Here is a 26868-nt window from a genome sequence, read left to right on the forward strand (position 1 = left end):
TTGATGATACATAGTTTGTTCCTGGGATATGGTTGGCTTTTTCTAATAGCATCATAGTATATTCTACTGCATCGTATATATAGTTTGCAACACCAAAGATAGCCCATAAAGCTGGGCACACAAATAGAATTATCTTTACACAACCTACACAATAGCCCTAGGTGCTTAACGCCGAATGCCGTCTCATCGCCGACGGCCGATCTCGTCTCCAACAATGCAATTCCGAAGATATTGACGCCATCCAGCTTCCCCAATTGCACCATATCAAGCCTATATCACTCTTTTACTGATTGATAAAACACCCCTCCCGCCTGAACCCCAATTGAGGATCTCTTATTCTTATTTCTGGCCTGCACCCCTCATCAACAACAACAATATCTAAATATATCCATCCTAGATCCCCCAGTTGCTACCAAGAAATGGCCCACCTCCAATCCCGCCAGCACATCTCCCCGGACTCCGGCTTCCCAGTTACACTACACCCCAATTTCAACCCCAAGATCACCTCTCATGTCCCTCCGGAACCCGTCCGAGAGGAAATAATCCCACCCCCCGACCGCGCATCTTTCGCAGACCCCGAGAAAAAGGCTTTATTCTCTACGGGTGCGAAACGCATTGATCTCACCGAGAGTATTGGGACTGTCCTCGAAGGGATTCAGATTAGCCAGCTTGACGTGAAGCAATTGGATGAACTTGCGGCCCTTGTCACGCAACGGGGCGTCGTGTTCTTTCGCGAGCAGGATCTTGATACGCAGGGGCAGGTTAGGGTTTTTGAACATTTTGGTATGTTTCCTTAGGTAGTTTCTGGGATTGAGTTGAAGAGTTGCACAAAGGAGCCGAAGACTGATATGTTCTGCATGCAGGGATCTTGGACAGACACCCGGCGCAGAAGGTATTATTTAGTCCCTGCGGACATTGCAGCTGATTTGCCTGTTGGAGAGATGCTGAGGGAGTGCGGTTTAGGACCAGAAGGTAAGTCAAGTCTTTTGACTCTGTTCATAGCCCTTGAAGCAGAAACTGACAGTTTGATAGTTCGTTAACATCCACGGGAGCCGCGAAGATCATCGTGAGATCTTGAAGTATACGCCCTGGGTACGTCCATGTCTAGCCCTGGTTTTACCTATTCCCGACATAGAGTCATTTTTCTGACGAGCTATAGCCAAGCGGTGACTTCCATGCCGATACCTCCTTCGAGATTAACCGTATGTCGTGCCCCATCCTAGAGCATCGGATATGACGATGGTTTGAGCTGATGACTCTTCACCAGCACCCTCCTACTCCCTCCTTCGGATGGAAGAGCATCCCGAGGTCGGAGGCGATACGGCTTGGGTATGTTCCTTCCTAGCCTTAGAACAAAGGGTAATTTATAAAGCGGAGTTGACGTGTCCAGGTCTCGCAATACGGCCTCTACGACGCCCTAAGCAACGCATACAAGAAGTTCCTGGATGGGTTGCACGCGGTGCATACGTCGAGGCTACAATGTACGCATCGCCCCCTCAGGCCACCTCTATCAAACCCAAGCTGGCTAACGGACATGGTCTGCTATAGACGACACAATCCTCGACCTCTGGGGCACAGGCCCAAACCGCCCGCCCATCGACACGCACCACCCCGCCGTGCGAACACACCCAGTGACAGGACTAAAAGCACTGAATGTGAACCCGGGGTTTGTGACGGGGTTCGCGGAGCTGAAGAAGGTTGAATCTGGTGCGTCCGTCCTCTTTGCGTTTGTTCCCGGTGTAGGGTAAGGTAGGGTAGTTGGTGCTAATGTTTTGGTGGCGACAGACAAAGTCCTCGACTTCCTGGCGTACCACATCCATTCTGCGGACGACCACTATGTCCGTTGGAAGTGGGCGGTTGGGAGTGTGGTTATGTGGGATAATCGGTGCGTTCTTCCCACATATCTCTGAGGTACCCGTTCAGTGAAACCTAAGAACGATGCTGATCGCTATAGGTGCACCCTCCACCGCGTCATTCCTGGGACGTATGAGGGAATCAGGAGGGGAATCCGGACGACTGTCTTTGGTGAGAAGCGTAAGTCACTCAGAAACATTTGATAGAGGCTTGTTGATTGCTAATGGGCGATAGCGTACTTCGACCCAGCCAGCGAGAGCCGCAATGAGCGGAGGGAAAGGCTGAAGAGGGAGCAGGAGAACGGGACAAACGGGAATGATAATGCAGAGGTGAATACTCCTGCGTAGATAGTGGGCTTTGAACTGCCAATGGATGTTTCTGGCTGCTTTCTATGGTATGAACAGCGATCAGAGTGAATATGTATTAATGAAGTCTGGTATTTTGACTTAAATGGGGTGAATATACATCTATGGTTAGCAATAAAAGCCATCCTCTGGTGAGAGAACTTTTTGTCTTTTTAAGCTTTGAATGCTGCAAAGACGCAATCCCTTCTGTCTACTTAGTATTGCCCTTGCGGTCTCCAACGTGGCTTCTGACTACCAGTATAGTCGTGGATATTAGCCGGTAATTTGCGCGCGGGAGGCTCACCCGAATGGCGGAGTTATTTTGAGCCTCAAAGAGTCAGCCCGTGGGACAGTGAATGCCGTGTAACATACAAACCTATACCAATCTGCCCAGGTGAATGACGTACAATCCCGGATGAGACCACCTAGGTAAATTAGGCACCTCCAGGCTCCGGACTTTTCTTCCGACAGAGGTCACATGCAGCTGATACTTTCTCCTGCCCAGATAATAAACTCTTCCTTACCACTCACCATCACCTCCCACCATCACGACTTCAGCAAAATGTCCCAGCTCAGCAAACCCATCTACAAACCGCTAGAATTCATCTCCTACGACGAAGACCAAGACTACCTCGTCGCCGACAAGCCAGACGCAGAGCCCACCAGCCGCTCCTCAACATTCATCTACTACAACCACAACAACTCCACACCCTGCCCACGCACCTCAAGGTGGTGGGTGAAAGTCACCTTCCGCGGCTATGTGTACCACCAGAAAGTTCCCATCTACCAGCGGCGGCGGGACCTGGAGAGGTTCGTGCAGTCGATCGACTTCCGCTCGGTTCCGTTCCTGGATGATACCGTTACGGAAGTCATTCTCGAAAGCCTGGCAAAGACCGAGGGGAAGAGGAATCGGCATCACCGCGGTGCGGTGCTGAGGCTGCGCGCAATTGATGGCCTTGATTCTAGTAGTCCGTTTGCACTGGATGCTGCGTCGCTGCGGTATACGACGCGCGAAGACCCGGGCAGGGTGATCTATCCATCTATTGACGAGTTTCCTTCTTTCGAACCCATCAGGGACGAAGACCTAGTTGACCGCACGAAAATCAATGACCACGTCTTCCAAGTCCGTCATGTCATCAGCAACAAATCATACATCCTCAAGACCATCAACCGCCCGTTCTACGAAACAACCGACACAGAAACCGTCCGCAACGAACTCCGCAACCTCGAGCTCTTCCGCGCCGTCCCGAACATCGTGCAAGCCGCTGGCGTCGCCGTATCGCAGAACCCATATCTGACATCGAGCATTGCAGAACCACTTGGTACCAGCACACTAGACATTATCACCGGAATCCTGCTGGAGTTCTATCCCGGCCCCTCACTGCGAACCCTCAACCAGCAGGAAGACCCACTAACCAAATACCCCTGGGCGCAGTGGTCTAGGCAGCTCGCAACGGCCCTAAACCACATCCACACCGCACGAAAGGCACACATGAACATCCACCCGTCGAATGTTCTTCTCGACGGCGATGGAAGTCCAGTATTGATTCATATGAGCGGCACCGGCGGGTTCATACCGGGTTGGACGGCGCCCGAGCTGAGGGGTAACATTGGCGAGGATAAGAAAATCTGGTTCGAGACGAAGAGGCTGAATGATGCGTGGGCGCTGGGCAAGCTTTTTCTGGCCATCACGGCGTTTGTGGATTACTCTGAGGTTGAGACTGTGGTTAGTCATGTTGGGAGGGAGCTTATGCTGGGGAACAGGATGAGGATGAGGATACCGGATGCTATTAAGATGCTTGCGGATGGGGGGATATGGACGCAGTGAGCTTGAGTGTTTTGAGTGGGTGGGACGTGTCATACTGTCTGTTCATATTTGGAATAGACTGTTCATTTATGCAGGGTGGAATGGTTTCTGCGCTTCTTTCTACCCTACATAGGTAGGGGCTTCAAGTGGGATGCAGCAATATCTTGTAGCACCGTTTCAACCATCATATTCGCTCGGAGCTAGGGCTATAAAGTTGCGGCTCGCAGCCTTCCGCTCGGTCATCCATGGAACCAGTTCACGGGTAAATTGAAATTGAAAATGACGGCATCGGACCGAGCGATCTTGCCGTGCCGGGACAGGATATACCTCTGCTAGTGGGATTGGCCTTACCTATATGGTACAAAGTAGTCTTTAGTAACAATAAGGGTGTTATAATTATAAAAGAAATTGCATGTGACCCTAAGCTATAAAACTAGTTATACTATTCATTACTATTATGTCTTTACCAATGCCACTGCCAAGCAAGAGCAGGAGATATTCCAAACTATATCAAGTTAGTGGAAACGCTGGCAGAGGATCCAAAGTTCAAAGAACATAGAGGCAGGGGAAAAATGGTGAAATATCGACGATGAATGTCTGGTAAGTGGTGACACTGTAAAAGCGACTGCTTGTAGTTTGTAGTGCCGCGCCTGCGGTCCTGATTGAGGAGGCGACTCGGTATCAGGCTCGCCCAATATCCGGTGTCAATTGACTGCCCTATGGGGTGAGCAAAGGGAAGAGCACTCCAGCTAAGGGTTCTCGCGGGATTTCATAAAGACTTTTAGAGGTATAGTCTACCTACCTAGGTATATTGTCGCTGCGTCCTTTTGAGGCCTGCTCTACCTACATCATGGTTCCAGATTAAATTTTCTTCTTAGGTATTCTAGACAGATATCAAGCCTAGGCTTGGTTTTTCCGGTGATATATATCTGCATCAAATGATTCCATATATAGACGGGTAAAGATTATGATATATGGTAGAGATGGCATTACGGCACGGTATGGTACCACGGTTCTTCTCGACTCTCCTCCTCCACTATCCTGACTCATTCCCATAGAGCCTGGAACTAATGCTTTAAGCAAGGTTGTAGTAGATCTCAATATACTCGATTTCAAGGTACGCCGCCGCGCCAACGGCCATGTCGCCGGTCCAGAGGGGGCCACCGTTACCCCACTAGGTACACAGGAATATTAGCAAGAAACTCTCAAAGGCAACTCCCTAGGTCGGCGCAAACAGCCCAGCGTAAAACGGAGTCGGCAAACATACCATATTCAAAATAATCGTACTCGGCTCCCGCGGAATCCCATACGTCTTCGTGTGAGCCAACTCCCCATCCAGATACCAAGAACTGAGGTCGGGCGTCCAGTCCAGCCGATGCGTATGCCACTCGTCCCATTGCGCGCCATTCAGCATCGTCGCCGCAACACTCGCACCGGGGATCTCATTGTCGTTCTCGTCGAGACCCGGCTGGTTCGTGTACCGGATTGTAGTCTTGGGGTCCTGCGTCAACACTTCAATGTCCGACTCGTTTTCGCCGTTGAAGTAGGTGAATACGCCGGCGCAGGCGCCTGCGTCCCCGCGCACCCGGAACCGCACGTTTATGCTCGCGTGCAGGATGTTGGTTAGTTTTGTGTCGATTTCGCCGCTGGACACGAAGTTCGAGCTGCGGGTTGCGCGGAGGATTAGGTGCGTTAGGCCGGATGAGGTATCGCGCTCTAGGGGGCTATTAGTTACGAAGCTAGGTAGGGTGAGTAGGTAGGGATAAGGGGTAATACGGAGATACACGTTGCCGTTGCTGTATTGCTTCCGGTAGGGGGCGTTGGGGCCGACGTGGGATCCCCAGGTCTGGATGCCCCAGTCGTTCGTAAAGGCGGCATCGGTCAGATAGCCCTCCTGCACGGTGGCGGCTGAGTTCTCTGCGTCGGTGTTGATCCTCGCGGGCTCGGTTGTGGGGGCATCGAGGTTGCGGAAGTCGTGGAACATGTAGTAGTTGTAGACATACTGGCTGTGGGCCGGGGTAGCCGCGAGGGCCAGAAGGACAGAGGCCTTCAGGAGGGAGAGCATGATAGTGGCTTGCGTGGGAGGATCTAATCCGGGAGCTGAGGGCTAACGGAGCTGGGGCACCTATTTATGTCTTTCTGATGGGGTTGATTAAATCCCGCGAGTCAGCGTGACCAAGGGTCTGGTCCTGGTTGTGTTCGTGCACTAAATTAGCTCAAAACCCTAGCAGGTGGGTCGGATTGTCGAGTTTAAGTATTGTTGTCGCCTATTCTACACCATGTTTCAGGTTTGAAAATAGTCTTTCGTATTTGGACGACCTGGAACCATAGCCACAAGGATGATCTAATTTCAGTTCTCGCAATGAGACCATTCGCAGCAATGAATTAAGCGCTTAGGTTCAGCCTGAAGGGTCCAAGGCGCTAGCACAAACAGCCCCCAAAAAGCCCAGCCCTAAGAGTTAGCGCCAGCAGCCCCTGCGCCGGTGCTCTCCGGTGACTGGATGCTGCGGTTCGTCAGGCTGTTGGTGCCTTGGAAGACGAGTCATGGTGTGTACACAGGTCACGCCACCTTGAAAACATGGCCGCATGACACATCCCCTTTACATGACTGCCAAGGTCATTAATTAGCAATAACATGACACGCGAACTTCTTTTTTATAAAACTAATTTTTAAAACATAATTTCACTTTTATTTCTAAAAGTATATAAGACTATAAGTGCTTTATAACCAGTTTTTAATTACTTAATATCTTACTATAAGTACTTAAAGTAACTGTCAGATAAAGCCTGCCAATCTGTCTTAAACCAGTGGGATTTAAGGATATTCTGTGCGCAAGAGTAGAAGGTACAAGTCTTAAGGTTAAAGAGCTTTATATAAAAGACTAAATAAAAACTAAAAGGTAGGGTAGCTTAGTTTCTAAAAATAATAAATAGTAACTAAAACTATTTAACACTATAAAAACAGTCCCTTAAATACATGGTTTTTATTAAATTATTTATTTAATATTTTAGACTAGCAATATAATATTTTAAATTAATAATTTAATAATATTATATTACTAATATAACCATAGTCCTTTCCTAGACTAGTATAACCCAGGTATTAGTAAAAAATATTAAGATTCCCTGTAATTTTTAGTTTTTAAGTAAAGGTTTTACCTTTTAGGTAACTTAATAAGTATACCTTTTTTTAAGGTTTTGCATACTTCCCGGAGTTAATTATTTAAAGGCCAGATAAATAATCTCTAAGGTAAAATACGTTTTTTTTATTTTTTATAATTAGGGTGTTAAAATCCTAGTAATATCCTAATTTCTTAAGGTGCCTTGCTAACAGGATATTTATTTAAAATCTAGGGATATATATAATATTCCCTAAAGTAAATATTATTAATTTGCCTTTTAAAGTTTTTAAATAAAGCATTATAAATTTAAAGCCTTAAATAATATAGTTAAAATTACCTGCGCGGATATTGCCTCCGTGTTAATAATTAAGTATGGTAAAATACTTAATATTATTATAAATATAAATAAAGGCGCCTGTGTTAAATATAAAGGTTTTAAAAAGTGCTAAAGATTATGTATTATAAGTATTAAAAATAAATACGCTAACATAATATATTATAAATTATATATAATATTTTTCTTTTTTAATAATTACTTAAATAATTAGTAAAGGCCTTTAAGGCTTTATATTCCTTTATTTTTTTTATTACCTTATTATTATTTGCCTTAATCTCTTGGAGTTTTTTTTATATTTATTTATTTTTTAAGTGTTTTACTAACCTTTTTCTCTGCAAAATTATTAAATCTATACCAGTTAGGCCTGCAAGAATGCATGAAATAAAAGTAGTATTTTACTTCGCGCTTGCAGTTACACAGGCAGGTAACTTTCTCTGCAGATGGCTTTAATTTAAATATTTTATTAAACTTTTTACTAAGTATAGTAAAGGCTATATAGCCCGCAAAGGACTTAACAAAGCTATTAGTTATAAAGAGATATTAATAATATTTAAAAATAAGTTTTAGGTAATTTACTATATCTATATTTTCCTAATTTAGTTAATTTATATTTTACTTAGCATAGCTTAAAGAGTATTTATTAATTACTTTTAAAAAAAGATATTAGTAATATGGTTGCTAGATTTAGGTTGCTTAAAATATAATATTTTTTAATAAGTATTCTTATAATTTTAAAGCTATTATAAGATCTTTTCTTGCTTAATTAGGGCTATTAACACCGTGATATACTTATTAAATATTTTTAATTTATATTTAATAGTTATTAGCTTAAATTACTATTTTAACTTACTAAAACCCTTTATAGTAAGCTTATTTTTAATAAGTTATTAAATTAAAAAAGTAATTAACCTTTAAATTACTTTATTTATATCCTAGATTTTAAAATTAATAAACTTAGCATAATTTTAGCACCTATTATATATCTTAAAGGCTTTTTTATTATATTTTCTGCTAGAAAATCTAGATATTTAGGGACTTTAAGCTATTTATTAACTTTAATTTTAGGATTTAAGTAATTATATATACCTGTAACTTTTATAAAATAAAAAATATAACTATACCAGGCCTGCTAGTTATTCCTAAACTTAAGAATAATTATTATGCTTAAGGCAGTGCTGGTAAAGCTTATAATAGTATCTTATATTATATATAATATTATAATTTAATTAATATTTAACTTCTAGTTTACAGGAGTTACTCCGTTCCGGAAGGCCTTTATATAATAAAAGGGCATGTATATTAGGGATGGGAATAACTTTACAAGGTTTAAAAAAATAAGAATTTAATATAAGCTAGCTATTAGATTAAACTCTAGGCTTATAACTATAATGCCTTTAAACTATACTATCTAGAAATACTAATTAAATACTAGGTATTATATAAAAAATAAAGAGCGTGCTAAATTCTTCTAATTCTAGGAATTCTTAAGGGTTTTTATATGCAAATGTGGAAGTTCTGCAAGGAGTTTGTATAGCCGAATCCTCCATTCACCCTTCGGGAGAATGGCTATATTCAAATTCGTCTGGCTCACGAATTCGGTAGTTGGACGCCTTGAATTACTAAGAATTCTCCACCTCAGCTGACATTATGGCTCCTGGCTTGGCATCACGTGCAGGGGGTAATACTCACCTGAGCCCAAAAAACGCTCAGGTGAGCTATACTCACCCAGATTATGGGTCATATGAGCCCCAAGCCTCTTACTAATCATTATCATGATGCGCGACCGAAAATTCAAGGCCTGGTCACCTGCAACCACAGTCATGGTCGAGCTGCAGAAGTGTCACCACTCACCACCCGCTGCCGAACTCTCGTCGAAGAAAATCTCACCATTATTTCTTGCCATGCCTCCATGTTATTAACTTGTTCTAATCCTTCACCATCGTTGCCACTAACTTGATATAGTCTAGGTATATTCTTGCTTGGCAGCGACAGACCAGCCACGGAAAACAAACAACACGACTGATTTTATGGCTTAGGGTTACACTTGAATCCAACTCTGGAAGCACAGGCTCCGTTAGTGACTACAGACTATTTTGCACCATGAGCCCGAGCTCGAACCCACTAGGTAGCAGAGGTAAATTCTGGCCCGGCACGGCGGGATGGCGCGATCTGATTGTGATTACTGGTTAGGGCCGTCATCGACAATTTACTCCCGAGCTGGTTCTATGGATGACAGGGCGGAAGGCTGCGAGCCGCAACTCTATCCATGCCAGGCCAATGCCCCGATCTCCAGGCCAATAAGGTACTTGGTAACGGGAAAGCTGCAGATATCTGAGAGATAGCAAAAGAATCTCATTCAAGCTACTTAGGCTAATAAACTACTTTACCCCGCCCCCAGTGATCGAATCCAAGGTACCTAAGAAAACCCTAAATCAGGGCATCAGAAGCGCAGTCCCTGATGTCATCAAGTCATTATCGACATCCCACCCTCAAGGATCGTCAGAAAAGTTTCTTCCCCAGATCTCCCCTCCTCCTAATCCTCAACCTAACCCCCTGATCCGTAAAACAATTCTCATTGACATGCATAGTCCGCGGCCTTCCACGCCTCTTCTGGTCATCCCCAAACTCAAACTCGAAATCATACAGCAACCTTGCCACAATCAGCTTGATCTCCGCGACGGCAAACTGCCGCCCCGCACAGGCTTGATTCCCGTATCCGAAGGTGAGATTGCCCGGTGCCGTCATGCCGGCCTTGTGCTTGTCGCGCTGGGAGGGGTGCGAAAGGCGTTTGCGGTAGCTCCGCATGGGGTCGAAGGTTGCTGCATCGGGAACTGTGCATGCGTCCATGGCGGCCTCGTAGTTTGCGAAGGCCAGCCGTGTGCCTTGTGGGATAAACGTGCTGTCCTGGAGGGTTATATCTGTGTAGGCGAGTCGTTGGGGGTTGACTTCGGGCACATTGTTAGCTTCTCGTTTCCTTCTACACTAAGAAGGGAACACACGGATAATAACAGGACTATGCCTCTGGCTCTCGACAAAGAAACTATCCAGCTTGTTCAACCGGACACACCACTCTCTCGCACTGACAGGCGGATCCTCCTGCCCAGGCGGTCCGCCCAACTCTGCAGCGACGTCCAGAACTTCCGCCCTCAATTCAACAAACCACTCTGGGTACGTGCAGAGGTCAAACAGTATATTGGAAATGGTCGAGGCCGTGGTATGGATACTCGCCAGCGTCAAGACACACTGCCGAGCGGCCATCTCGCGTACCTCGACCTCGGCAGGCGTGCCGTTGTCCAGCATCCAGTTCAGCAGCGTATCCTGGTCTTCTTCTTCATCGACGTATTCTCCGCGCCTTCGCTTTTCTTGTGCAGCGCGGTGCCGCGCCATGAGCTCGCCGACAATGCGCCGGCCTGTTTCCAATTGGCGCAGGGTGCGGTAGCGCGCGGGAATCAGGCGGGCCACGACGCCGTACAGCCACGGCGGGAACATCTTGATGGTGAAGGCGGTTGTGAAGAGGTCGACGGAGAAGTCGACGGAGATGCGCAGCCACTCGGGGTCGCGGCAGGTCGGGGACCCCATGAAGACCTTTGCGGTCATGCGGGCGACAAGCTTGCGGAGGTGGTGCTCGATGGGAATGGGGGTCCAATCTAGACACAAAGGAATGTAGTCAACAAATGGATAGAGTTTCTTTAATAGTGAGGGTTGTACGGACCATCAGTATGCGGCAGATCGCGCTCCCACCCGTACACCATTTCCTCCTTGGCCTTGTCGACGTAGGGATATAGGTTCGGGGTGAGCTTCTTCTTGAGCACGTCGATGTGCAGGTTGGAGTGGTAGAGGAACTGCATCGAGGTGTACTCGGGGGCGAGGTTCTATTGTGATGATGATCAACATACAAGATCCAAAGAAGGGAAGAAATAGTAGCCTCAAGCTCACCCCAGTATGAGCTCCCTTGCTACTGAGCTTGGATTGAGCAATCAGGCGGATCTCGTCGAGATATCGCATCGGCAGGACCAGGAAATCCACGTCCCACCGCCGGACAACGAACGGGTGGTCTTTCATCTATCCCAGTTCATATACGTCAGACTTTGGAGGGTATAAAGTGTTTTATCTGGGGTTTCTTACTGTGGTGTACGCATTGTGGACGATATCCTGTGCGCCCAGGATAAACCGAGCCTTCAGGAGGAAAGTCGGCTCGAAAAAGAAGCGATAGCCAAATACGAGCGGCAGTAAAGGGTTTCTCTTGCGACGGGAGAAGGAGTATGAAGTCAAAATGAAGAGACCGAGGAGGATGAGGATGAGGATGCATGATTGTGGGAGGGTTAGGGTACGTAGGACCGGATTATCAGAGTCAAGGAGGGAAAGTAGATGCGGAGAACGGAAGGAGAGGACACTATCAACGTTGAAATTCATTATGTTAAGAACTCTGGGAGGTGGAAAGACTTAGGCAGCAGAAGGGAAAGCTGAAGGAAGGAAAGGACGGCTGGAAAACTGTTATAAGCAACTGGAGCAAGCTCTCACCACAGGGTACCTGGACGTATATTTTCTTCATCCCTACCATACTATATGTAACACGATACTAGTATTTGTATTACGTTTCATGCACTTGCTTGGTGCCCGTGTCACCTGTAGAATTGACAGGAAAATTGCAACGAAAAACGAATTGGGAAGCGTGAGGCTCTTGCAGTCAAGCCCTCTCTTCCCCTCCTCCGACCCCCTCCGTGCCTTCTTCACCTCCATTCTCTATTTTCCCAACACCTTGGCTTACGCTAATTACTATCCAAATAGTATCATGATACGCAGGCCAGTCAGAACCGAGAGTTATCGTGGCTGGCAGTACAAGCAGAGATACGAATCAAACATAATCCACCAAGGCTTCCTGTTTCTTCAGACCATTATGTATAACCAAGATCTAGATCCATGTATTACGTATGGTAAGCTTCCAATAACGCCAGGAATAGCGATGCCGATACCCACATGCCTATATATACTGCATTCCCGCTTTCAATGAACAGAAACAACCTCAAATGTTGTCGACGTCTGAATTCCCTCCCCCATCCCTAATCCCGTCGGCCGCAACGGTCTCATGTCGACCTCAACATCAGACTCCATTATTCCGGGACTCCCCTTCTTAGAGTACATGCGGCACGGATTGAGGGTGCGAGACCGTCCAGGTTGCGGCGACGACGCCGACGACGTATAACTATACCGGCCCCCAACTCCAGCCCCAAGTCCTGTAGTTCGCGCTGAAGAGGACCTCGACGCAGACGAGCACAACCGCGAGTGGCCCGGGATCACGATCTTACTCCAGAACTGCTTCATGGCTGGGGCGCAGCCGATCATGATGGCGATTGTGCCTTCGATGACGCTGCCCTAGTCACTTCTTGGACTTTGAAACGGGGGATAGACAAGACTCGATAGAAGGTATGGTGAACTTACGCGCAGAGCATCGTCGCCAGGGTATCCGAGACCATCCCCTTGTACGCGCGCCACTTGAAGTACAGCGAAGCGATGGATGCCGCGATCCCACTGCCACCACAAACCAATTGTCATAAAAACCAGCCAGAGAGTGCCGCAGGGAGAAAATGGACATACAGAACCCCCGAAAAGAACACCGCCCCCACAACGACCTTCTTCGCACGCGGCATCTGCAGACTCCTCACAATCGGCATCGGCAAGCCAAAAATAACCACGTCCTGGGCGAGCGCCACAAACGCCGACATGGCACCGGTAAGCGTCGTGCCGGCCGTACACCTTTGCAACGCCGCCACGGTCTCCGCAGGCCCGGGACATTTGATGAACGTCGGCGCCATGAAGCAGGTGTATGCGAGGCCCGAGAAGACGATGCACGCGTAGCAGGTGTAAGTTAGCCAAGCGTGGACGCGGAAGAGCTGGATGTAGACGAGCAGGATGGGGACTTTTGTGGTGAAGAGCTCGAGGGCGACGATGATGGTTATTACGATGGCCATGCGGTTGAGCCAGGGGAGAGAGTTGGGGTTGGAGGGGTTGATGAATTCTGGATATATATATTGTCAGTCTCTATCAGGATGGGTACGTTCGATAGAGGGTTTCCTTGGGGGCAGATAGATGTACTCTGGATGATAACATGGTTCATTGCAAAGGCTATCGTCACAAACGCCCATCCGAGGATCGAGAGGTCTAGTCTGGTCATTAGCATCTTGCTCCTTCTCTGCTCATCTCTTGCCTCGCTTTGAAGGGCAAGAACATACAATCCGCAACAAGAAACCTCCTATACACCCTAAAGTTCATCCAGCAGCGCAGACCCACGAAGCCCGCGCAGAGGACTATCAGAGGTATCCCGGCCGCCAGGTAGGCGTCGAGCGACAGGGTACTTCCGGACGACATACGGAGACCGCAGGGTAGGGTCAGAACTGGTGAGAGGCTGATAGGAGATAGCGAAGGTCATGTAGGGTAAGTAAATTCTCCGCTGGGTTGCTGAAGCGCTGACAGGGAACCTTAAGGGCGGCGGATATACCATTCCTGGCAGCGTTCGGTGTAAGTGTGGCCTAGTATAGTTTGGCCCGAATTGCACGGACCAGAGTATTGCAGGGCGTTATGGGAGGATGGAAGATCGTCCGGGCATACCCTAGTTCGATGATGTGTTGGAAAGCAGTTCTGCTCTCAAGACATGCATCTGTGATTGGAGACGCGAGGACGGCGACAGGCCACTCGGAATTTATGCTATCGGAGCCTTGATCCCTCCCCAAGGTGCAGATTCTCTCTTGCAAGGGGGGTAAGGAGGGGACATTTGGCAAACATATTGTCAATGCAGCTAGGCTTACGCAGTATTTTTGAAGACAACCTATGCATCCGCATAAAGTGAGCGAGGGTTGCATAAAGTCAATTGGTCGATGAACGCATTAGCACAGAGTAGAGCCTCGAACTATACCTAGCGTACGGTAGGTAAGTGGCACAGAAAAAGCAAAAGATTCTTCACACTGCTACCCAAGGAACGCCCCCTCCTTCCCCGCTCACTAGGGTAACTTTGAGAGGAACCTCAAGAGTAAGCAGAGCAGGAATCTAGACATTGTTGTGAAGAAGGAACCCGCCATTCTGCAGGTTCTGGAAAACGCCCTCGGGGTCATACGTGGCCGCTGCCTCCCGCATGCGCTGCACATTCTCAGCCCCATAGCTGCCCAGCGTCTTCTGCGAGGCGGTCGCAAAGCTCATGCACTTGTAGTCCAGGAGTACGCCCTTGGCCGAGGCCAGGAAATGCACGGTTTTGGCCATGGTGGCCACGGCTTTTTGCGCCGCCGCATCCGCTGCCGCATTGTCACTGTCGCTGCCGTCCTTGGGCGTGGTCCACTCGCAGGTGAATACCCACCCTGTCGGTGCGTAGATATCAAATTAGCTCAACTGCGTCTTTGCGTATTGTGTAAATACAAAGTAGAGGGGGTAGTGGTAAACTTACAAGTCTGCGGGACGCTCGCAAGCCCCATGATATTCTCTCCGCGGTCTTTGCCCGCGTGAACACCGGCCTTTCCAAATGGCTGGATGGTGTAGTGCAGGACGGCATCTGGAGGAAGGGTTTTGCAGACCTCAACCCAGACCTTGTTCACTTCTTCGTAGAGATCATGCGAAATCCGTGTGGTAGCTGTGCAGATGCACCGCCTGTATCGCGCAAATGTTAGTGACACCACTCTATTTTCTCAGGGTAACTCACTTCTGCGGCGTCTGCGCATGGCCCATCACTTTTGCCAGGGATAAGAGCGTGCCGTTCGTAGTCGGGGTCACCGTTGACACCAGCTTGAGGTTGTGGAAGGGCGCGAAGGCCTTGGGCGGCTCGGCCGGGTGATCGCCGTACAGCAAGCCCACCGCGACATAGCCATTATTGAAGTTGGTGAAGAGTCCAATCTTGGGATCAGACTCCATCGCCTCCTGGACGTCCATGGTGGCCTGGTTGATTGCCGAGTGGTCCTCCAGGTTGTAGAGGTTGATGGTGTATTGGACTTTAATGAGAGGGTGGGTTTCCAGGTCGAAGCGCGTCACAATGCCTGGATCAACATCATGTTAGAGGCATTTTTGGTGGCCAGAAGACAAGGACATACCAAAGTTGGAGCCACCCCCCTTCAGGGCACGGTAAAGGGCGGGATTCTCGTTCGCGTTCGCATTGATGAGTTTGCCATCGGCGAGCAGGACCTGGAAAACTCAGTAAGCTAGAAATCCCTATCATCATGATAGTTTTGTACTGACCTCAAAATTCTTCACCCCGTCACTCCCAAGTCCGTACAGATTAGGCAAGGCCCCCATACCCCCTAAAACCATAGTCAGTGACCTATCTTCACCCCTTGTCACGCAGAACGTTGGAAACACAAACCTCCTAAAAGAAACCCTCCCAATCCCACCTGCTGATCTCTCCCACCAATAGCCGACAGCCCCTGCTCCTCCAGCCAAGCATACACCTCGCCCCATGTATTCCCCGCCCCGACGCGCGCAATGGCACTGCTAACGCCATCAGTTGCCGGGATCAGCTCCCTAGACTTGAACTGCCCAATGTCCAGGACAAGGGCTTCCTCGCCAGCGCTGCTAAATCCGGCGTTCGGGTTGTGGCCCGTGGTGCGCACGGCGAACTTGGTGTTGGTGTTGCGGATAATCGCCAGCGCTGAGGTCAGTTCCTCCACGGTGTTGAGGTAGATGTACCCGGCTGCGGCGGTCCAACAGGTCTGCGACCAGGCAGTGGTCACGGCGGCTTGATAGGCGTTGGCGGGTGAGGATTCAGATTCATCGGTCTTGGTTTTGTTTTCGTCGGTGGATGGAAGGGTCACCACTTTTTCCGGATTACTGGCAAAGAGAGCTCTTAGCTGGTCGAGAGCGACGGATGCCATAGTTGTCAGCTTCTCTAGAGGGATATGAAAGATGGCGACGATGAGTTGGTTGATGGTTTTGTTGTTGGTGTCGGTGTTGGTGAGGCTGAAGGTGAAGGATAAAGAAGGTGCGGGCGGAGACCGGGCAGAAACAGAAACAATGCAAGTTTGCTCTCCTCTTTATCTTTCACGACTTTTCTCTCTGTCTCTGTTTCTTTTCTCCCCATACCACAAATACAAATACAGGTAATGTTGATACCCGCCCCTGGATGTTACCTACCTACCTACCTGGGTATGCCCACCAAGTCCACTTCCCTTGCCGATCACCAGACTCCAGAAAACTGCACAAAGAAAAGCAAAGCAAACACAAAGACCAAAGAGCAACGACCTACGCTCGGGTCCGCCGGAGCAGGCATGGCCGAACAGATCACCAGCGTTGGTGCAACCTCAGCCTCCACTTTCTTTCATCCTTGGGCACCTTCGCAATGTTCAGCCTCAGCCTTCCATTGTGGTCTCGGCCACATCGCCTTGCCCCCCGGCCTCAGCCGCTTAGTCACTGCTACTCGTGTCGATTAAATAATGCCTCTTAGCTGGCTCCACGACATTCTTGTACGACCGACCCCCCGGAACTGGTCAAGGGGCATCCCAGGCATGAGTCCGTGATAGTCGGAGATCCAGAATCCGAGACACTCGTGGAACACTGCAAGCGGGGTATTTTCCTAAGCACAGAACAGCAGCTGTGATGCTCTACATGTATTGCAGGGGGCAATTTGCTGATGGCTGTGCGGCTCTGCATGGCTTGTGCTACTATTCTCCTTCTGCTTTACCCCGCCTAGGATCGACGATACTGGCTGGCTATCTAAGATACGGCTACGTTACAAGCACAATTGACGAGATTGCGGCGTGGCCTGCGCTGTTTCTACCATCTTTTACTTAGCTCATTCCTTGAGATCCAAAACGCTAATGGAGGATTGATGGGATTGTTTAGCGGCTCCAGCTCACGGCTTGATGCAATCCTTCCGTGATCCATGACCGTCAGCCTGGCCGAGTGATACTGGGAAAGTCGCAGCTGTTTTGACAGGTGTAGGGTAGTACCGCGTGGGAAGTTCGCATCTCACAGCCTCGAACTTCCTCGAAAGACTATAATCGTCCATTGGGACGTCACGGCAACTGGCAACGTGGGGCTAGAACCCCTCGTCCTACCTAGGTAGGTAGGGTACCCTAATATCTCGCGGAAGAAAGCATCGTCTGCACGTTCTTGGGCGAACCATACCATATCTGCAAACACCCAGCCGTGAAAAGCCGTATCTCTTCTCGCCGGGTTGTCTTTACCGGGATCATCTTGCCCCTCTGACGCATTTTTTATAGCGCACACCCAGGGCCCTAACTTTGACTACCTCCGCTATTGGTCTGCGCAACGAGTTCCGTTCTAGAATACTCAATTTCGCCATGAACTCCTGTAATACACTTAGGCGAGCCAAGGATCCTCGTGACGTTGGGCGCCCTTTCGATTCTGTTGCCGATGTCGGAGTTTTGGTATACTCGCTCGAGGATGAGCACATCGTGGCTGGATTGCTTACGTTGGGCTCAATGCTGCTGTGGGACCGGTAATTCCAGCGCGTACTAAGATGGCCACCAAGGGCTCTGTGCTTTGAGGAGTAAAATGCCCTGGTACTACGTGCTTCAAGATCTCTATCTGAAAAGGGACAGGATGGGCCCAGGGTGGCAGGGTGAGCCTGTGTTCATGTCGTCTTGTTTTCTTATATATAATATTCTATTTCTAACCCATGTCATCGAGAGTGTGCATAATCAGTGTCGGGGTAGACGCGGCAGCCGGGGAGCGAGCAACGGTAGATATGGTGAACCCCATAGATCCGAGAATAGTACGATACTCTGTTACATCAAGGTTTACGAGGCTCGCTAGACTCTATGGTAGAGGCTTTCATCCACGTCATTGGGATACAACGACCAGGTGGAGTTGCGGCCTGGCTCCATCGGCCCGGGAAGATGGGCGGCAGATGCTAGCCCTAAGTACACTACGAAGCAGGAGCTTTATTCTGAGAAAGAAGGAAAGATGAATGGATCCTCAGTGATCCGAATCCAACTTGATAGTATATGGATACTCAATACAACATACTTTGGCCTGAAGATGAATCCGGTGGGTACCCAGCCGAGTAGACTGAACAGGGGATGACCCGACAAAGTAATATCACATAGATTAGGGACAGAAGAGATAAGGATCAATAGCAATATGGTAGAGTGAGGGCATGATTGGGGCGAGTCATGGCTTGGCGACGAGGCGCGCTAGCTCCCAAGGAAACCTCTCTCAGCCTCCTCGCATCGGCTAGTTGAGCCAGGAATAGATGAATCCCCTCATTGCCCCCAGACAATAGTCTCAGTAATATGGCTGAGGTCCGGAACGGTGGACGCGATTCCAGCGGCATCCGCGGGGCCTTTAACAACAGCCTTAGTCTCCTCATCAGACCAGCAGGACCCACTCTCAACAGTCTCACAAAAGGGGAAGAGAGTCTTGGTAGGCATGTAGCAGAACAGCTTCTCCTCGTAGGAAAAAAAGCTTTGCCCAGCGGCGCTCTTGGCCTGGTCGCAGAGCTCGCTGGCCATGTGCTTGGCGAAGTGACTCTTAATGATGCGGGGGTCATTCTCGAACCGCTTCGGGAGGCGGCGCTTCTGAGTGGAACCAGTGTGAGCACGTTTCACCTATGAGTCTAGTTCTGGGTCGATGGGCTCAGAGGCGAGGGCAACGGATGAGTTGTCGTCGCTGAAGGCGGCGGTCTGGGGCCAATACCAGATGGTGCTTGGATCCTCGGTGTCGTAGTATTCGACCGGGGGTTTCTCTTGACAGTAGTAGTCGAGGTTCTCCATGTTGGCTTCGTCGCCGTCGAACTCGGGCCAGTGGACCTGAAAGGCTGTGATGGGGATGTCTCCGTCTGCGTCAAGCCAGGCGCATTTGACGTCGTCGACGGTGTCGAGACCGGGGACCGCCTGGCCAGCATAATACCTGTTTGCTGTTTAAAATAAGTCCAGCGAGTCAAGGCCTCACTCGACATACCAGTAACCATTGTTGTAGTCAGTATACGCGTCACAGGAGTACGCCCAGTTTCCAGGGTGGAACCCGTACTTTCTCTGTCCACCGGCCCAGGCCAGGCCAGCCCAAGCTATACATATAGCATCGTTGTTGGCCGTAAAAAGGGTGTAGGTCGGCGCCTCTTGGGTGTCGATGTCTGTGGTACAGATTGTGTACCCCTCGTCGCAGCTTCCGGGGTCGTAAGTCCCGGCGAGGAACTCGGCGGTTTCGTCGAAGAGACGGATGTCCGGCAAATCTCCGCCTGCATTGGAGAGGTCGCCGTTGGCACCGTCGTTGGCAATGACATACTCAATCTTGGCCTGCTCTGGGTGCTCAGGCATGTTGCTGTCGATAAAGGAGACAGTGGTGATGAGGGTCCCAATGACAGATATGATGAGTGAGGCGGCCATGATGAGTGAGCACAATACTGCAGGGACGGTGGGAAATCTGTGAACGATGGAGAACTGCTTTTGCTTGACTGTGGGAGTCTGCGAGTTTGAACATGTCTTCGAGGAGGTGCGATGGACGGCTATTTATGTTCTGCGATGGGATGAAGGAGTCAGCTCGACGTCCATAGTGGTGGAAATTTGCCTTCCTGCTCACCCTCATCAGCATTAGCTCGTGGAAAATGTCATGACTCGTGAAATACGCCATGATACTCGCTGAGGCTCCTCCTATACAAAGTCTGGCCACAATGGATAGAACCCAGGAACCCCAACTCTGTCGAGCGTGGACAATGAAAGCGTTCAGATATCCAACAATGTCCTTATAGCTTCTTGGCCGAGCAGAAGTTGATGAATGCCATGGTTGATGGGGCTGTGATATATGTAGGCGGCCTTGCATAATCCTGTTTATACCTCCAAGCCCCTGCAGCTATACGAGAAACATAGAGGATCCGGCGGTAGCCGAGAGAAACCATACGATCCTTGTGGAGTAGAGCGAGATGAGGTGTCTCCTTGAAAGGGTCCATGTGGCGCTATCCCGACACTAATTGGCGGGTGGCGGATCTAACCCTGCATGGCGTTACATCGGAAGGTTGCCGGACCCCAGTAGGTTCGTGCAAGGACAAGCAAGTTGTCTGAGCCATAACTTGGAAGTCGACCTTGGCATGACATCCCCAAGTCGGACCCTGAGCGATGGATCTCTTTTTTGACATCAGCCAAGTCACGATACTTTTGGCGGCCATCGTGTCAAGGGGCTATGCACGAGCAATTGGTCCGCGACCACATAACCGAGCTGCGCGATGTGAGTGACGAGGATGCGTTGAGAGATATTTAAGACTGCTGCGCGATTCCTGCTTGCGCGTGAGCAGATACAATCTGGATCAACATCTTGTTTTCAAATTACTTCAATTCCCATCACCATGCAAACCCTTCAACAATTCCTGGCTGTCTCATTGATCGGATTTGTAGCCGCACAGGACCAGATTGCATTTCCCAACTCCCAGAACCCCGTCGTCGAGGTCTCCTCCTGCCAAGCTCTTTCCTGCGAACCTCCAAATGGGAGCATCTGCGCCCTCGGTGAAACATTATGGCCAGAAGTCGGCGTGGGCATGGCTGCGAACGCTGTGAACACGTCTGCCGGAAACCTCTCCCTTACACTGATTAACAGGTACGGTGCAAACGGTTTCACCGGGTTCATCTATAAGGGCTATAAGTACTCGGACCAGTCGCTCTTCGTTGGAGTCGACCCTGGGCTTCAGGAAGAGGACTATCCGACTAGCTGCGCGCTCATGATACAGTATCAGGGTCAGACATTTCCGTTGCAATGGAGTTCAACTAAGAATAAAGCGAAGACTAAAGATTCGAACTCCAACTCTAATGCCAGGGACAAAAGCTTCCAGAACACGACATCCTGCACCGGTGTCCTGGACGTCTCGTGCCAGTCGGCTATCATCGAGATCATCCGAAACTTCAGGGATGATTTGAACAACACATTGAACAGCACCTCTGAGCCTGATTCTAGCGACCGATGCTCTCGTCTCACACAACACGTCAATAACCAACTCCGCGGTAACGAATACACCTGCGGCCAAAGCTCGTGGATTGCCAATCTCATGAACGTCACCGGCGGGTCCCTGCCCGACGGGAACGCCAACACTGCGAGCGACGAAAGACTAGGAAGCGACCAATGTCGTCCAGTCCAGCCGCAGAGTGACTGGAATCTGTACAGAATGGCGGATATGCGCCTTTTCTACTTCGTGAACACGCCCGATGACGAGAGCACAACCGAGTTTTACAGTCCCATCTTTGGCGGCCGCGGGGGCTTTACCCCTGTAATGACCATTCTATACCCAGACGACGGACGAAACGAGAAGGAAAATAGCACCAACGCTGATCCGGAAGTGCAATTCACTTGTATGAAGACATTCCAGCGTGACGGAGAGCCGCGCCAGGAGCCTTTTGGAAGCGGCGCTTATGCTGGGCCAAGGAGCGCATCTCTGTCGTTCTCGTTGACTCTTATCGCCCTTGTTTCCGTCGCTCTCGGTTTGTAGGTATCTGCAAACTATCTAGTATCTTTTGGGTCACTTTGGCCCGATGCAACTGTTCTCTTTCGAGGCAAAAAAGGCCTATTAGATCGGTTGGGTAGAGCCGATATCTTATGTAGATGGGCTTCAAGGCTGCGCGGTCTCATGGCGTTAGCGTTGATGTCCTCCTTGATAAGTAACATATTTTCTTATTGCTGTCCGACAGTAGACAATAAGTCCTGGGCAGGTAGTTAGTCGCTATGCAGCCATTCAGACAGTTCAAGTACATACGAGCGTTTTCTGCATCTCTTTGCTCTGTCCGCTCCAGCCAACCTCGGCGAGTTTCAGTTTCCGTAGTTGCTTATCCCGAACGTACTAGCCACTGAATTTAGCATTGATGATAAAGACGAGCTAAGGCCATTTGTCGTACCTCAATGCTATCTTTCACGATATACCGCGTCACATAGACAGTCTTCCGCTGCCTCAGTCGAAGCACGCAACCTATAGCCTGCTCCTCGATGGACAGGTTCCATTGCGGCTCAATGATGTGTACTCGGTCTGCAATTGTTAGGTTTAGCCTGCTTGCTGCGTTAGCAACCCGTAAGCGAAAAGAATAGCTAAGAGCAATACCCAACAGCGCCGGTGCCTAGAGTCATCAGCAGCACATTGTTCTGGGCCTTCTCGAAAGACGCAATGATCTTATCTCGCTGTCTGGACAGCACGGAGCCATTAATCTGCAAGACTGGAATACCCCGACTCTCAAGAAGGCACGCCACAATGTGTAGCGTTCTCGTCCAAGACGAAAAAACGATGCTGCTTGGTTAGCGTGGTATGTACACGGTTGATTTAGCTTATCGCTCACATTCTTTCGGTCTGGCGCTGCGTTGATATGTCATTAATCAAGCAGGAAAGCTTTGATGAGTGGCCGAGGCTGGCGATGTCTGCGGCGGATCGTGTAAATCGGTCTCGCGGGTTTGCTTTCGCCTTTGTACCGCTTTTCCCGCATATCGGACATTGCTGTTTCCTGGACCGCTTAGGGGGGGGATTCTTGGTAGCAGGTGTTGCTCGAGTCTCATTATATTGGCCGAAGCAATCGACGCATAGTAGGTGATGACATTGAGTAAAAACACCATAGTCCTGATGGGTGGGATCGTCGATGGACAGAATATCGCAGGAGCACATTGCACATTTCGCCTCGTCGGATTGCTGTAATAGCGCAAGCCTGTCCTCTTGGGAACTAGCATCGTCTTGCAAGGCTTCTTAGGCGCAATGAAACGTGCCAAGGGCGCAAAGAAGCCTCAGTTTGAGAATCATTTTAAAGACCGCGCGACGTGCATCAGCTGCTCTGCCTTCCGACACAGCAGTTTCAACAGTCACATTGACTTCTTCAACAAGGCGAGAGTGCTCGGACTTTTCATCCAGGGATAGTTCGAGTACTTGCATGGTTATCTTGGGCTCTGGGAGTTGCAGCAATTCCTTGGTGCGTCGTAGACAAATTGACCGTAGCAGGACTTTGAGGTTGGTATAGCCGATTGCCTGGCCCTTTTCGACCGGCGTCGTAATGTGCTGCCGGAAGCTGGCATTGGTATCGAGCTGCGAGATTCGCAAGAATCGTACCAAGCTGCCAAGGTCTTACAAAGAGTTTTGAATGGGGGTGCCAGTGAGACACCATCTCAGCTGGGCGGGCAACGTGGCAACTCCTCTAAACTGGGCTAAGCTCGGATTCCGGATATTATGAGCTGAGATGTGTAAATAGTTAGCTTATAGTAGCGCGACTGACAACCATCCAGTGAACGGTACCTTCGTCAAGCACTATGCGAAACCACTGGACAGCATGAAGACGACTGGCGCCGGCCCGAAATTCAGCAGAGACAGTGGCGTAAGTTGAGATCACGATTTCATATCCCGCGAAATTATCACTACTCTGTGTTCGGTTTAATACATGGTATTTTAAAGTCTGTATGGAGTGCGCAGCAAGGTGGCTGCGATGTTATCAGCGCTGCAAATACAGAACCAGAATAGGACGCGCACCTCTTGATCTCCCGCTTCCTTTAATTAATGATAGCTAACGAACGGGGAATGAGCATCAGAGGGGCCTTGCGAACTGGAAATACTGCGAGCACCCTGTTTCAATACTTACTTTCTGATGGTACGATAACGAGCGTCGCCCCAACCTTTGACAGTCCAGTAGACAGCTCCGAGCTTGACCATGTCAGGGAACGCGGCCAGCGCGGACTGCTGTCAGCCAATAGATCTGCCTTACTAACACGATGTGACGGGCTGTCACGTCAGGAACCGGAGCCATGGATTATCCGCACTAATTATAGTAATATAGTAGTATTAATATAATAACTTCTTGGCTATTATATTAAACAAAGCAAAGTAATATAATAAATTTAACTAGATATACTTATTAAAGCGGAATGCTATAATTAATTTATTAAATAATATATATTTAAAGGGACTGTCTTTACAGTATTAAATAGTTTTAATTATTATTTATTATCTTTAAAAACCAAGCTATCCTACCTTTTAATTTTTATTTAGTTTTTTATATAAGCTTTTTAACCTTAAGACTTGTACCTTTTACTCTTGCGCATAAAATATCCTTAAATCCCACTGGTTTAAAACAAATTAGCAGGCTTTATCTAATAATAACAAACCCTTAGCATAAAAGATTTAAAAATATTACTATTATTATGGGCACTTAAACTCCTTAGGCATGGCAGGCTACTATAGCCCGCCCTACCCCTACTTAGGAGCTTAAGCATATAAAAAAAGTAATTACTATAATAGCTAATAAGATCTATATATTAAAAAGTTTTAAAGAACTTAAAGTTAACCAGGTAAAGCCCTTTAAAAATAAGAAATTATCCCTACAGAGTTATTTAATATTAATAAATATGCATATTTATATTAACAATCTTAGTAAAGCTAATAAATATAATAAAGTTATATTTACAGGCATGTACCTTAAGGGACCTGCATTTAACTAGTTTAAACCATACATGCATGACTTTTAGGAGCAGGTTGCAAAAAACAAAAAGCTAATAACTAAAAAGATTTTTAGGGATTATAAAAAGTTTAAAGCCTAAATTTTTAAGATATTTAATAACTTAAACCTTAAATAAACCGCCTAAGGTAAGATAAACATATTATACCAAGGTAAATAACTTATTAGTAAGTATACTGTGAAGTTTTACTAAATTACCTTAAACTTAACCTGGAATAAGTTAACCCTTATATTAAAATATTATAGGGGACTTAAAAGCAAGACTAATGATTAATTAACTATGCTTAATAATTTACTAAATACTCTTAATAAACTTATTAAAGCAGCGTCACGAATAAAAATATAATAGGATAAATATTAATATAAGGAATAGTAAAATAATATATATAAAATAGGATAAAATAAATAAAACCTATAATATAATAAAAATAAAAATATAAAAATAAATACTGCTATTACCACTGGAGAACAGAAGGATGGCAAGACAAGAAAGTAATTTTAAGGAAAATACTTTAAATATTAAAAAACCAGGTATATTAAGAAATATTGTTAAGTAAAGCGCCAAAATTATAAACCGGCCACCTATAATTTATAAATATACATTACCTATGTAATAACCAAACCCAACTTCCTAAATATCACTGAGGAAGATATCCTTAAAAATATTATGAAATAATAAAAGAATTAGTACAATTTATAAATAAATTAATTAAATAAATTAGCTAAGTATAAAAAAAGGTCCAGCAGAATATAAAAGACCTTAAGAAGATTAATAAAAAAAATACTTAAAAGTATTAATAATAATATATAAAAACTTAAGATTAAAAAAAATAAAAAAGTTAATATTATTATTAATAATATGTTAGAAAAACAAGCAGGATGCTGCACGGGTCTTAAAGAAAGGCTAAGTATAATATTAAGTAAATATAAATTACTTAAGGATAAGCCTCTTGGAAAACAAAAAGAAGATTACTTGCAAGTAAGTAATAAAATCCCTTTAAATTTAAAGGAAGAGTTTTATATACCTTTAATAGTTTAAACTAGTAATAAATAGCTATAAATCACTATAAGACTTAAGAAACATATAAACCCTGTTTAGTAATAATACTAAAGGAGATAAACCTTGTAACTGCAAACCAGCACGAGTAGTATGCTGGGAAGAATCTAGCCACACATGGCAGGATCACATATTAAAATATGATGGATAATAGATATTCTTAGATTACCCCGCTCACGGGCAAGTCAACATTAAATTCGCGGAAGAATATAAGCAAGTATTAAAAGAATAAGGAATAAGCCTATGCAGTAAAGTCTTAGGTCACATAAAAGATGATTCTTGCAGACACTATCCTAAGTTAAGTAAGAAGGCATACTAAGACATTAACTAGATAAAATATTATAATAATAAGTATTTATAGCACCGGAAAATTAAGAAATTATATTATTAAAAACCACAGGCACTAAAAATTATTACATAACCTAACTATAATTGCCCTTTAGGCAACCATGACTATAATTATGCAGAAATAAAAGCAGGACACCTAAATCATGCAAAACTTAATTACTATAATTATAATATTTTATATTGCATATTTCACCAAAAAACAGGCCAGTTCTAACCAACAAGATAAGCTAAAGCATAAAAACAGTATTACTATTAGTATTAAAAAGAAGTTACACTCTTCGCGATTAAGAATAACGCATTAATTATTATTACAGCATAGTTAAATAAAAAGCATGCAAGGATCTTACTAAACTCAGGGTATTTTAAGTAATTTATTAGTAAAGAATTTATTAAAACACACCAGTTAGCAATTAAGCTTACAGGGGAATACCAAAAAATCTTTAGATTTAAAGGTAAGTTAATATACTAAGGACCTAAGCTTATAACTAATAGCATATTAATAAAAAGCAGTAAATATATTAAAAATATTATATTTAAAATTATGCTAACCACGCCTTAAGAATTCTACAATGCAGTTATTAGGATAATATAGCTTACTTAATAAAACCT

The 26868-nt window shown here is 46.9% G+C and overlaps 8 protein-coding genes across 8 annotated transcripts; 2 read left to right on the plus strand and 6 right to left on the minus strand.

Moving 5' to 3' along the window:
• Nucleotides 1-238: 238 nt before the first annotated feature.
• BDW74DRAFT_24880 (TauD/TfdA dioxygenase family protein) lies at nucleotides 239-2401 on the plus strand. Its single transcript, XM_073732318.1, has 11 exons — nucleotides 239-783; nucleotides 864-892; nucleotides 964-972; nucleotides 1033-1092; nucleotides 1160-1202; nucleotides 1268-1329; nucleotides 1391-1481; nucleotides 1549-1707; nucleotides 1786-1885; nucleotides 1955-2034; nucleotides 2089-2401. Exons 1-11 carry the CDS (start codon nucleotides 420-422, stop codon nucleotides 2199-2201), a joined length of 1110 nt encoding a protein of 369 aa, XP_073583732.1. The 5' UTR covers nucleotides 239-419; the 3' UTR covers nucleotides 2202-2401.
• Nucleotides 2402-2671: 270 nt separating this feature from the next.
• BDW74DRAFT_153959 (kinase-like domain-containing protein) lies at nucleotides 2672-4381 on the plus strand. Its single transcript, XM_073724599.1, has one exon. It carries the CDS (start codon nucleotides 2677-2679, stop codon nucleotides 4024-4026), a length of 1350 nt encoding a protein of 449 aa, XP_073583733.1. The 5' UTR covers nucleotides 2672-2676; the 3' UTR covers nucleotides 4027-4381.
• Nucleotides 4382-4613: 232 nt separating this feature from the next.
• BDW74DRAFT_153962 (glycoside hydrolase family 16 protein) lies at nucleotides 4614-6343 on the minus strand. Its single transcript, XM_073724600.1, has 3 exons — nucleotides 5782-6343; nucleotides 5273-5721; nucleotides 4614-5179 (listed from the first exon to the last, which is right to left on the minus strand). Exons 1-3 carry the CDS (start codon nucleotides 6068-6070, stop codon nucleotides 5081-5083), a joined length of 837 nt encoding a protein of 278 aa, XP_073583734.1. The 5' UTR covers nucleotides 6071-6343; the 3' UTR covers nucleotides 4614-5080.
• Nucleotides 6344-9963: 3620 nt separating this feature from the next.
• Nucleotides 9964-11877, minus strand: BDW74DRAFT_178574 (cytochrome P450; the record flags this gene model as incomplete). Its single annotated transcript, XM_073729237.1, has 5 exons — nucleotides 9964-10409; nucleotides 10464-11111; nucleotides 11177-11336; nucleotides 11401-11526; nucleotides 11590-11877. 5 exons carry the CDS (start codon nucleotides 11875-11877, stop codon nucleotides 9964-9966), a joined length of 1668 nt encoding a protein of 555 aa, XP_073583735.1.
• Nucleotides 11878-12468: 591 nt separating this feature from the next.
• On the minus strand, nucleotides 12469-13862 carry BDW74DRAFT_185450 (uncharacterized protein; the record flags this gene model as incomplete). The annotated part of the gene is made up of 5 exons (XM_073731040.1): nucleotides 13695-13862; nucleotides 13558-13623; nucleotides 13060-13480; nucleotides 12904-12993; nucleotides 12469-12832 (listed from the first exon to the last, which is right to left on the minus strand). Exons 1-5 carry the CDS (start codon nucleotides 13828-13830, stop codon nucleotides 12469-12471), a joined length of 1077 nt encoding a protein of 358 aa, XP_073583736.1. The 5' UTR covers nucleotides 13831-13862.
• A 643-nt stretch (nucleotides 13863-14505) lies between these two features.
• On the minus strand, nucleotides 14506-16310 carry BDW74DRAFT_185452 (FAD-binding oxidoreductase; the record flags this gene model as incomplete). Its single annotated transcript, XM_073731041.1, has 6 exons — nucleotides 14506-14810; nucleotides 14897-15096; nucleotides 15149-15479; nucleotides 15534-15624; nucleotides 15679-15740; nucleotides 15803-16310. The coding sequence occupies 6 exons, from the start codon at nucleotides 16308-16310 to the stop codon at nucleotides 14506-14508; spliced, it is 1497 nt and encodes a 498-aa protein (XP_073583737.1).
• A 2352-nt stretch (nucleotides 16311-18662) lies between these two features.
• On the minus strand, nucleotides 18663-19784 carry BDW74DRAFT_178577 (uncharacterized protein; the record flags this gene model as incomplete). Its single annotated transcript, XM_073729238.1, has 3 exons — nucleotides 18663-18977; nucleotides 19053-19308; nucleotides 19360-19784. 3 exons carry the CDS (start codon nucleotides 19782-19784, stop codon nucleotides 18663-18665), a joined length of 996 nt encoding a protein of 331 aa, XP_073583738.1.
• A 2266-nt stretch (nucleotides 19785-22050) lies between these two features.
• On the minus strand, nucleotides 22051-22856 carry BDW74DRAFT_178579 (C-terminal helicase domain-containing protein; the record flags this gene model as incomplete). Its single annotated transcript, XM_073729239.1, has 6 exons — nucleotides 22051-22080; nucleotides 22133-22216; nucleotides 22272-22419; nucleotides 22472-22654; nucleotides 22704-22772; nucleotides 22834-22856. 6 exons carry the CDS (start codon nucleotides 22854-22856, stop codon nucleotides 22051-22053), a joined length of 537 nt encoding a protein of 178 aa, XP_073583739.1.
• Between the last annotated feature and the right edge of the window lie 4012 nt (nucleotides 22857-26868).

The sequence above is a fragment of the Aspergillus multicolor genome (assembly GCF_047715735.1).
Source record: "Aspergillus multicolor strain CBS 133.54 unplaced genomic scaffold BDW74scaffold_13, whole genome shotgun sequence".
Classification (NCBI taxonomy): Eukaryota; Fungi; Ascomycota; class Eurotiomycetes; order Eurotiales; family Aspergillaceae; genus Aspergillus; species Aspergillus multicolor.